Source organism: Dendrobates tinctorius, unplaced genomic scaffold (genome assembly GCF_039654945.1).
Source record: "Dendrobates tinctorius isolate UK_male_01 unplaced genomic scaffold, ASM3965494v1 ptg000021l, whole genome shotgun sequence".
In the NCBI taxonomy this organism is placed as follows: Eukaryota; Metazoa; Chordata; class Amphibia; order Anura; family Dendrobatidae; genus Dendrobates; species Dendrobates tinctorius.
In genome coordinates this window covers 2,436,994-2,448,699 of record NW_027361689.1, presented here as the reverse complement: position 1 = coordinate 2,448,699, position 11,706 = coordinate 2,436,994, and the positions used below count along the sequence as shown (strand labels likewise).

Here is an 11,706-nt window from a genome sequence, read left to right as displayed (position 1 = left end):
GCACAGGCTGCCATTTGTCAGCATACTTGTTCTGAGGGATGCGGGCGGTGAGCTCTCTACTTGGGCGTATCGTAAGCCCTAACCTCCACAACCTCCCTCTTAAGGGGGGACATCACCCACCTTGTCCCACTCAGGTATATTCTGAAGGGTCAATATGGGAGAATTAGGAGGAATTGCTCAAGATTCCACGCAACCACATCCACCATCTTTACTTGGGCGTTGCAAGTTACATTATGGAGACTGACAGCGACACACAAGGAGTGGGCAGAGAATTCCAAATGTGTACAAAGCAGCGCAACAAAAGCCTCAAGCATAAAACATTAGTAAGAGCAAGCAGCAGAATGCAGACTCAAGGCAGGGATTGGCTATACTTAGAGTCTGCCAAAGAACATGATCAGCAACAGCGGCATTTCCTGCGCTGCGCATGTCATAACCAACAAAATGACTTTCGTCCCTTATAACGGCGACACTTCCGGTGCTGCGTGTGGTAACCAACAAAATGGCCCTAGTTTTAACGGCGACACTTCCGGTGCTGAGAAAGTAGAACCAACAAAATGGCTCCCTTAATATGGGCGACACTTTCTGTTTTGCGGTCGTGGTAATCAATAAAATGGCATTCTGCCCTTGTTGTCGCTGACACTTCCGGTGCTGCGTGGTGGTAACCAATAAAATGGCTCCCTTAGACGACACTTCCGGCGCTGCGCGTGTGATAACCAGAAAAATGGTATCCTTGTTACAGGCGACACTTCCGCTATTTCGTAGTTTGATGCAGAGGGCGGGACAGGCTATACTTCACGTAACTGTTTCCTCACTCTCGTCTCAGTTGTGTGACAGGACCCCGGAGAAATATGGTACAGGCCTGGTTTATGGACGACTCTGGGGAGGACCAGAGGAAACCGCACCAGCTACAGCCGAACCAGCCGGCGTCAGAGCAGGAGCTGCAGCAGCTGGGAGTGTACTACTGCAAGGTGAGAGTCGGGAACACGTGTTATGACGCTGATCATAGCGACCCCTGTTAGTGGTCCTGTCCGCTGCTGCCAATCAGCGCTCCCCTTTCAAAAAGCCATTTTGTACGGGAAACCTAAAAGCAGACCTCTGATTGGCCGCCTATATTAAAGTTAAGGAGCAATTATCCAATTAAAAAGAGGCTGTACTTGAAGCAACCAATGCGATGACTGCCGAGAATTCAAGGCGATTATCTGATTGGTTACTTTTGTTCTAGCTTTTATAACTTAGGAAATGATCTATCCTGACAATCTGACCTCAGTCTGCGTAATGGGCACAATTGGTTTGAGTTGCCACAGGTTTTTCCTTTATGCATTAAAGGGGTTGTACTTTCAGTTTCTCTTAATTCCCTGGTGCAAGGGAGTATAACAAACAAATATTGTCCTACTCACCGTCCCCGGGTCCACCCATAAGTCTCCGGTGTCTGCCGTGGCGGTGCTGGGGTGATCCATCTACACTGGCAGAGCCGCTGAGCTCACTGGATGGCGCGCTGTTGATGGGACATTAGCTGCGCAGCCAGTGGTGGGAACACGTAGTGGACCAGGGGACGGGGAGTAGTCGAATGTATTATTTTTATTTGGATCAAACTGCTCCCAGGGACATCTCCTTTAAGGTTGGGGCTGCAGGGTGTCTGTAGCCAAAAATCTGTTTATGCCGGTGCTACATTTCAGATGGTGAATGGACCGGTATTGCAGATATGGTGACCAAAACAAGAAAATCGCAGAAAAGTCAGATTTTTATCAACGTTTGGGAAGTGTCAGGTTATATCATCAGTTTCACCGGGTTTTTTTTTTTATATAAATGCATGCAGCCGCGCACTCTGGTCCCGAGAGCCGGTTGTTGCGGTGCGAAACTCGTGCAAGTTTCTCGCAAGTGTGATCCCGGCCTTAAACGCATTATCTATCTGTTTAATTTAAAAAAAGGAAGAAAAATTGCGTGGGCTCCTGCGTAATTTTCAAAACTAGAACTGGGAAAGCCAGCGACTGGGGGCCGATGTTTATAGCCTGGGAAGCGGGTAATACCCATGGATCTTCCCAAGCTATTAATATCAGCTCACAGCTGTATATTTAGCCTTTACTGGCTATTCAAATAGGGGAGCCCCCCCAAAAAATGACATGGGGTCCCCCTATAATAGCCAGAAAAGGCTATGGAGACAGCTGCGGGCTGATATTAATAGCCTAGGAAGGGGCCATGGATATTTTGTCCCCCCCCCGGCTACAAACACCAGCTCACAGCCGCCCCAGACATGGTGCATCTCTAAGGCTACTTTCACACTTCAGGTTTTCGGCGTCAGGCGCGATCCGGCGTCGTGCCGGAACGCCGGATCCGGCAAATGTTTTGTAAAACCGGATGTGACGGATCCGGTTTTCTGCTGGATCCGTCTTTTTCTTGACAGACAAAACCGGATCCGTCTCATCCGGTTCATCCGTTTTTCTATCCGTTTTTCGACGGATTACGCCGGATCCGGTTTTTAAAATTGACCCTTGTGGCCTTCCGAACGGGATTGGCTACTGGAAAACTATATATAGCATGTTCCTACAGCCCTTCTTTGACAGGTTGTAGAGGAGAAAGTGCAGGTTGGAGAGAAGAGCAAGTTACTGGCGAAGATGGATGTTGTCATTGGAAATATTTTGAAGAATTTGGCGGATTTTATAGCGGAGGCGAATCGTTTGAGGGTGATTGTTCTGGAGAAGGAGAGAGCGAGACAGCGGCGCATCAGGCATCGTAGACGACGTTTGTGGATCCACCCCATCACAGCCAAGAGAATGACGCGTGGGGTCTATTCTACACTATGCATGGACCTTCGACGAAACCCGGATAAATTTTTTGGATATGTTCGGATGAAAATGGAGAATTTTGATTACTTGGTGGAGCGCATTGCACACCTCATAAGAAAAGCGGACACCTATTGCCGCTTCTCTGTTTCACCCACAGAGCGTCTGATGGTGACTTTAAGGTAAGCCACATTTATTGGATGTGATCGCATCAGAGCACACTTTCACTGCAATCTTGTTGGTGGTAGTTTGTATCTCCAAGTGTTATAGCTCAGTTTTGGTATGTATTGCTGTGATTTAAAACTAATTTATTGTTTTTTAATTCCCCACAGATTTCTTGCAACTGGAGAATCCCTTTCGTCACTGCATTTCCAGTACAGACTCGGGATTTCCACCATATCTGGAATTGTGAAGTACACATGCCGTGCACTGTGGGACTCCTTAGCTGAAGAGTTTTTACCAGAGCCCACAACAGAGAGGTGGATTGAAATTGCTGACAAGTTTCAACAGATATGTCAGTTTCCCAACTGCTTGGGCGCTGTGGACGGGAAACATATCCGCATTGTAAAGCCAGCTGGATCGGGATCAGAATATTTCAATTACAAGAAATATTTTTCAATTGTCCTCATGGCCATCGCTGACGCGGAATACAAATTTATTGCGGTTGATATTGGGGCCTATGGCCGCTCCAATGACTCAAGTTTTCAAACTGTCTGCCATGGGGCGTAAACTGTATGGAAACACCTTCCAGTTCCCACCACCTAGACCGCTGCCGCAAACATCTGGTCCACCTATGCCATTTGTCTGTGTAGGGGATGAAGCCTTCCAGCTGTCAGAACACCTTTTGAAACCGTACTCTAGCAGAGGATTGACAAGACCAAAGCGCATTTTTAATTACCGCCTCACAAGAGCAAGAAGAATGGTTGAATGTACCTTTGGTATTCTGACAGCCAAATGGCGGGTCCTATTGACTGCGATCAACCTCAAGACAGAAACTGTGGACGAGGTGATCAAAGCTTGCGTGGTACTCCACAATTGTGTTATCTGCAAGGAACCAATTTCCATTGAGGACACCTCTGAAGAAACCACCTTGCAAGATTACCATGACATTACCACTAGAAGTTCTGTGACGGTTTCAGTAATGAGGGACAATTTTGCACTATACTTTGTCACCTCAAGGCAGAGTACACTGGCAGGATGACAGAGTGTGAAAGATTTGTGCCCAACCAAACTTGTGTACCTTCTGGACCAACAGTATATACCTTTGCCAACCAAAGTTGGCTATCTTGTCATGGTCTCTATTTTTAGCTTTAGGCCACAGGTGTGTACCTGGTTGTGTTTTATGCAAAGTATTTCACCTTTTAACAAAAGTTGTGTACATTGTTAGGAAATCACCAACAATGAACACAACTTTTTAGGTGAAATACTTTGCTTCAAACACAACCAGGAACACAACTGTGGCAAAAAGCTAAAATTTACCCACAGTTATATACCTAGTTTTGAATACCATTTCACCTTTTAAATACCCTGTATTTAACCTTTTTCGCCGCAGAAAGAAATGACAGACAACCAGTGTAAAATTATTTAACTTTTATTGAAAAATGTTTTTTTTTAGTAAACTTTTTTTAAAATTTTAATAAAGCTTTGAAACCATAAAACTGGTCATTTTTATTTAAATACACACATTATAAATCTGTGTAGTGTGTGGTGGAAATACTGCTGGAGGGGCTGCGGGACACTTCGACACTGGGAGTGTGGAGAGAGGACTGGGATCGTGGTGGGGAAGGAACAGTTAGAGGTGAAGTTGTGGAAAAAACTACAGAATGGGTGGACATGTGGGAAGCAGAAGAGGTGGTGGAGTGGAGGGTTGGGCAGGGACTGTAGGAGCAGATGATGTTGATGGCAAGTTGTATGGGGAAGGAGTTTGGTACGGGGCAGGTTGCTGGAAGTGGGGAGATGTCTGGTACTGGGGAGTTTGCAGGTACTGGGGAGGTTGCTGGTGCTGGGGAGGTTGCTGGTGCTGGGGAGGTTGCTGGGGAGGTGGATGGTATGTAATAGGAGGGGGAGGATGGAAAGTGGCTGGAGGGGGTGTAGATGTAATAGGAGGGGGAGGATGGAAAGTGGCTGGAGGGGGTGTAGATGTAATAGGAGGGGGAGGATGGAAAGTGGCTGGAGGGGGTGCAGGTGGAGGAACTACTGTGGTGGGAGGAGGAGGTTGGGAGGTAACTTGCTGGAGAGCAGCGTGGCATGAATGCATTACATGCATCTGCTGGGCAGGAGAGAGCGTTTCCATGCGCTCCACAACAGACCTGAAAAAGGTGTGGTTTGGCGAAGATCTTGCTTCTGAATGCATGGTTTGCAGAAGTGTCTTCACCTCCAGAATGCTGGAGTTGATCTGCTGATAGCCTGCGGAGATTTGCTCTGACAAGACTTTTAGACAGTTCTGGAAAGATGCATTCAGATGCAAGAACTCTGGCGCATAAGTCTTTTCCTGACCCCTCTGCCGCTGCCGCCCAGTACCCGCAGGTGTACTAGAGGTGGCAGGGGCAGAAGGGTGGGGTAAAGGGAAAGCGATCTCCTCACCAGCAGCTTCATGTAATGTAGGCGGCCACGATGCTCCTGTGCTGGTGGATGGGACAGATGGGTCGAATGTGTGGGAAGGTGCAGATGTACCGGGGCGGTCGAAGTGTCCCTCGGTGCCGGTCTCCTCAGGGATCGCCTCAGAAGGGTCCAATCGTGCAGGCTCCCGAGTGCTGCTCACCGTGCTGTGGAATAAAGAGAAAAAAAAACAATTAAAATAGTGACATGGTATGGCCCTGGCTGAAAAAAAAAAAGTTACATCTAAACATTTTTTTGTCACATGTGGTGTGTAATATTTACCTTCTGGTGAGCATTGTCTCCCGGAGGAACGACAGGGCTCGTGCGTACTTGTACTTGCTCCTGCGTCCTCCAGATCCACTCGGGGCCCGCATCTCTTTATTGAACTCCTTCTTGAAACGATCCCTCACAGACCGCCACCGCTTCACAATTCTCTCCCCTGAAACGAGAAAGGACAAAGTGGTTAGTATACAACATCAGTGTTTCCCAAACTCCAGTCCTCATGGTCCCCAGGGGTCATGTTTTCAGGATTTCCAAAGTAAATAGAAATCCTGAACACATGATCCGTGGGGACCACGAGGACTGGAGTTCGGGAAACACTGGTTTAAATCAAGCAACCGGTACTGTATATACTTACGCTCTTTAATCTGGTCCCGAGCTTCGAGGTCCTCCCAGCGGTCCACAAGGAGCGAACAGATTTCCTCCCAGAGTCGTCGGGTAACGATCAGGTCAGCGTGGCGTCGGTCAGCCATATTCCAGAGCGGCTCCCTTTCTCTGACGAGATCGATGAGGCGGTCCATATCAATCCCTCCATCCTCACCGTCAGAGTCGGGAGCACGCTGTGAAGGCTGTTAAAGAAAAAGACAAAAATAACATAATTAGCCTCCACAAAAGAAATGAAATAAGTGCAAAAAAACAAAGCAAAAATATTTATACTTACACGCTGGTGACCGCCGCGTTGCTGTCGCCGACGACCCTGGGAGGCACTGCGAGGACCTCTTGGCCGAGCACCAGATTGGGAAGACTAGAGAAGAAAAGAAAAAATGTTATGTCTTTGGATGTAGGCATTTGTTTGCTGTGTGTGGTCTGCAGAACATTGTTTTCTATGTGTTGTGTGTAGTGTGATGTTGTGTTTCTGCGTTTGATGCAAAAAACTTACCAATTGTGAGCCCACTCCAAGTGTCTGTCCACCCCTTCCTTCTTCTTCTGGGAGCTCCTCTTCATCTTGTGATTCCTGTTTTGAAATAAAAGGCAATGAATACACATATATTAGAGATGATGGATTTTGGAAATAAAAACTTACCGTCAAACGCTGACGATGCGAGGGAGGGCTCCCAGAAGATGTGCTGTCTTCCTCATGGCCAGACTCCATGGCTGTGGGTGGTGTTTCTGCTGCTGCCATTGCTGCTGCTGCTGCATCTATTGGGCGACTGTTGAATAAAGGGAAACAAAGGGCCAATGAATATCTTGATATTCCATAGCCCTAGTTTGGAGGAATGGGGGATTTGATAATTACCGTCTCTCATCTGCTGCTGGACTCCCCTCCCGTTGTTCAGCATGCTGCTCCATTTGGGGTGGTGCTGATGGTGCTGCTGCTGCAGATGTCTGCTGCCTTCTCCTGCTCCTGGTTCTTGGCTTGGGTGGCATGTTGGGTGTGGCTGAGGGTCCCATTGTCTTGCTTTTATATATGTCCTGTGGGCAGAGCTACTGAGCATGCTCAGACCAAAGAAACCGGATCCGGCCGCCGGATCCGGCGCATTGCGGCGCTCATAGGCTTTCATTGTATGAAAAAGCCGGACACGCCGGATCCGGCGTGTCCGGCTTTTTCGACGGATACAAAAAACGTTAGTCACCGTTTTTTCCAGACGCCGGATCGCGTCACATTGCCGGATCCGGCGAAAATCGGATGAAACGCATGGCCATCCGGCTCGATCCGGCTCTAATGCAAGTCAATGGGGGGGAAACCGGATCCGGCATTGCATTTCGACGGATCCGGTTTTAGTCAAAAGCGCCGGATCGCGCCTGAAGCAGAAAACCTGATGTGTGAAAGAGGCCTTAGATGCACCTATTCCAGCACTTAGTCTTTCTCTTCCCACTGCCCTATAGCGATGGCATATAAGGTAATAGTTGTGGGTTTGATGTCACCTTTGTATTGTAATTTGACGTCAAGCCCCACTTAGTAATGGAGAGGTGTCAAGAAGACATCGATCCATATCTAATCCTATAGTTTTTACAGGTTATTATTATTATTATTATTATTATTATTTATTGTTATAGCGCCATTTATTCCATGGCGCTTTACATGTGAGGGGGGTATACATAAAAACAAGTACAATAATCTTAAACAATACAAGTCATAACTGGTACAGGAGGAGAGAGGACCCTGCCCGCGAGGGCTCACAATCTTCAAGTAAATAGAGGTACAGCCAGAATAAAGTATTTTAATGAAATAAAACACAACACAGTTTCCCATATTTATTATAAGCCAAATTCCTGCGATGCCCTCGATCTCCTGCAAAAAAAAAATCTATTTATTCATATAATTGCCTTGTAATATTTTCATTTCCTGTTCTGTCCAGATGTTACCGTATCCCAGAATTCCAAGTGGAGGAAGTTCACCGACCGCCATATTGGGACACCCAAGTGTTTTAATGAGAAATATTTACAAAGGTGCAGGGGATACAACAATTTTTTGCCAGAACTGCGTCTCGAACACAGTAACGCACAAAATACCAGAGCCATGTCCAATTTTGATCTGAGGGTCAACTAAAATTGACAACACAAATCAAATCCATGCACCAGTGAAAAAAATCATACCACCCTTGGATTTTCACAGACTGTGAAAATGGAGAATAATAAAAAAAATGTGCCTATGTAATCCAGAATCGTTGGGTTTTGTTCATCTCCCTGCCAATAAAAAAAAAAAATGATCACAAAGTTGAATGTACCACACGATTATATGCATTGATTTTTTTTTTTCTATTCCTTCTCATAAAGTTAATGAAAGTTGGTCAATAAGTTATATGGACCCCAAAATGGTGCCACTGATAATTACAACTCATCCTGCAAGAAAACAAAAAACCAAGCCCTCATATGGTTACATTAAAGTTCATATAAAAATGTTACGGCTTTTTGTTAGAGATAGTGAAAATGAAAAAAGTCCCAAAACCAAGTAAACTTTCTCCTGAAAGCCCCCAAATAGTCAGTCCTGAAATGGTTAATAAATTGTTGCCTTTTAATTTTTCTCATTTAAACTTTCCAAAATCAGGACAAAGTTTTTCTTTTCATTTCATTCTTCTTCGGTGCTCTGAGCCGAGGCACATGATGTGAGGGGCACATGTAGAGCAGATCTGCAGGGCATGTGGCTCTGACTTTTTTTTTTTTTTTTCATTTGTACCTTTTTGTTATTTAATTTGAGCCTTTTCTTTTACTTTTTTACTTTTGTCCTCTACTTTGTATTGATGGACTATCCTTAGGAGGTTGGTGGTGATGGGACACCTGGCAGCTTGTTCCCATTGCTAGCTAAATGTAATCAGTTATGTAGTAGAACTACACCGCTCCATCAGCTCTGTAGTAGCCAGGGTTATGGAATCGGTGTCATGGAAATTGAGGAGTCGGAGGTTTGGCTTACCGACTCCAAGCCCATTTTGGTGGAAGTTGAGGAATCGGAGTGTAGGTTTGGCTTACCGACTCCAAGCCCATTTTCGTGGAGTCGGAGTCTTGGAAATTGAGGAGTCAGAGTTGGAGGTTTGGCTTACTGACTCAACAGCCCTGGTAGTAGCCGCATCAGGGTACTGCAGATCCACCTCCAGAACTGATCACACCCGGCCGGTACTAGGAACAGCTTATCGGTTGGGGTACCGGGTGTCTCTTCCCAACCAATCTGACATTGATGACCTATCCTCAGGCTTGGCCATCATTCTAAAGTACTGGCCAACCCCTTCATATTACCTTTCCTTGATTTTGTTTTCCCCTTCTCCAGAATTATGGGCTTCATTTTGGTTATTTAGATATTTATAACTTAAGTTTTGTTTTTCAAATATTGAAAAAACGATTGCTCGATTTGTCCTCTAGTCCAATACTAGAGTACCACGTCAGATGTTTTGGTTTTGCAAAGTTGAAGACATTCGAAAGCTTATTGAAAGGATTACTCTAAAGAGGCCCAAGAGAGACAGAAAAGCATCTCTGTGCTTCCATTTTTGATGTGTGCAAAAACTAAACAAGACAAAAAAATTACCCAAATGATGAATTGGCGCCTAATAAATTTTGCATGGGTTCTTATATTTTTGCTTGTTCCAGAGTGTGAAAATTTGAATACACACTTTGTCCAGATTTGCCCAAGAAAGCGTTGGCTCTTAACCATCTAGTCCATGTTTGGCTCAGTCACCGTGTGCCATTGTTTAACCCAGTGCATGAATTGTTTATGGCTTGTCTGACTCCTATCCTGATTCCAAAAAATTGAGTAATGCAAATCGCCAGTAAAAACGAATTTCAACAAATGTGCGTTCCGGGGAGAAGGATGGAATCCTGCGTGGAACGTCTCCGGGATTTTTACCGACCTTCCTATTCTATCTTCAGGGTGCAGAGTAATCGACTGTGAGCGACCACATGTAATGAATTGGCCTTTGCTGCCTCGTTAGTTCCCAGCTACCGGGCATCATGGCACCGTCATCATTTACTGCCAGGTATTTTTTCAACAATTTTAACAAAAAGTGAAGCAGAACATGGACGATGATTGACTGCAAAAAAAAAAAAAAAAAAGCTTCCCTGCAATTAATGTGCGACCATTTATTTACTTTTTTGTTCATGTTTATAGATTTTTAGTTTTACCCCAAAGTAATAGTTTCTGCTATATTACAAAGGCTGAATTCAAGCCAACTTTTCTCCTTATTATCTCTTCTTTTTTGGCGCTTTTTTCCCCTCTTTATTTAACACAAAAAACAAAAACAATTTACACGTTTTTTTTTTTTTTTCTTTAATATCCTGTAAGCATTTCCATCACGCTGTGTCTCTGTTGTGCTGTTCACACAACCGTATAAAAAAATATCGGTCCGTCTTTATACAGCAGCGATTATTAATTTACAAAACCAAATATGGTACAGTTCATGTGTTAAAGAATTACAAAGTGTCCGTAAAAATCTGATTTTGTTTTTCTGCACACCCATAGACTTGAGTGGGTGAATCTGATTCGACACACAGAATAAACTAGTGCATGCTGCGATTATTGTTTTTTAACGCACACTCAGTCCGTGAAAAGAATCGCTCATGTACACTGCCGCACTGAGTGCTGTCCATGTGCCGTCAATTTTTTTTTTTTTTTAATGAAAATACTGTCGATTACTCATTTTTCAGCAAGCTGTTAGAAGTAACTGTCCGGTTACAATAGGCCGGACAACCAGTTTGTATTGTAAATATGATTATAGACTTGGAGAAAAGTTCCCAAAATGATTTTCTAGTAAAAAAAATGTGTCGTTAGAAGAATGGAGGCCTCGGCCTAAAAGTGATCAGACCCCTTGCCTAAAGAGCACCTGTCACTCGCAGTAAATCTGTAACCTTTCCTGGTGTAAGTGCCCCTTTGCTCCTGAGTGCGGCGCTGTTTTTGTTTTGTTCCCGAGCCTTTCCTTTCCTGTTTTATGGCTGCTTCTTAGGAAAGAGTCAGACGAAATGTATAACTTGGATGAGGATTGCAATGCTCGGACTGGCCGTCGGCTCTCTCAGCCTGAGCGTGACAGCTGTCAGGCTATGTGCCCACGTTGCGTTTAAATCCGGACACTGAAAACCGGACTTCTTCCCAGAAATCGCGCGGTTTTACCACGATTATGTTCACAATTTTGCTGCAATATTCAAGCACTTTTCAAGCAATTTGAAGCGTCGCTTGGAAAGTGATTGACAGGTTGGTCACACTCGTCAAACATAGTGTTTGACAAGTGTGAGCAGCTTTTTACTATTGAGGCCGCCTATGCGGCATCAATAGTAAAAGATAAAACGTTAAAAATGATAAAAAAAAATAAAAAATCGGGGTATATTTACCTTCCGACGTCCTGTGCAGTCTCAGCGACGCTCCCGTTCCCAGTAATGCCTTGGTAGACCTGTGATGACGTTGGTCTCGCGTTGCTATAGCGATCTCACGAGACTACGTCATCACAGGACCTTGCCGCAAGGCATTACTGGGAACGCTGTCACCCGGGATGGCAGCGCGGGACGCCGGAAGGTAAATATACCCCGATCTTTTTTTTTTTTTTTTTTTTTTTTTACAGGGGTATGGTACCCAGGGCCTGGAGGACAGTCTCCTCTCCTCCACACCGTGGGTACCAACCGCACATGAGAC

At 45.1% G+C, this 11,706-nt stretch overlaps 1 protein-coding gene across 1 annotated transcript in view; it reads left to right on the top strand.

The window, feature by feature from the left end:
- The first annotated feature begins 710 nt into the window (after window positions 1-710).
- The window catches only part of ADI1 (acireductone dioxygenase 1), a 41,096-nt gene continuing 30,100 nt past the window's right edge, over window positions 711-11,706 (top strand). Inside the window, exon 1 of the mRNA XM_073568153.1 lies at window positions 711-968. Within this exon, the coding sequence (XP_073424254.1) occupies window positions 849-968 (120 nt within the window). The 5' untranslated portion in view covers window positions 711-848. The remainder of the gene's footprint in view (window positions 969-11,706) is intronic.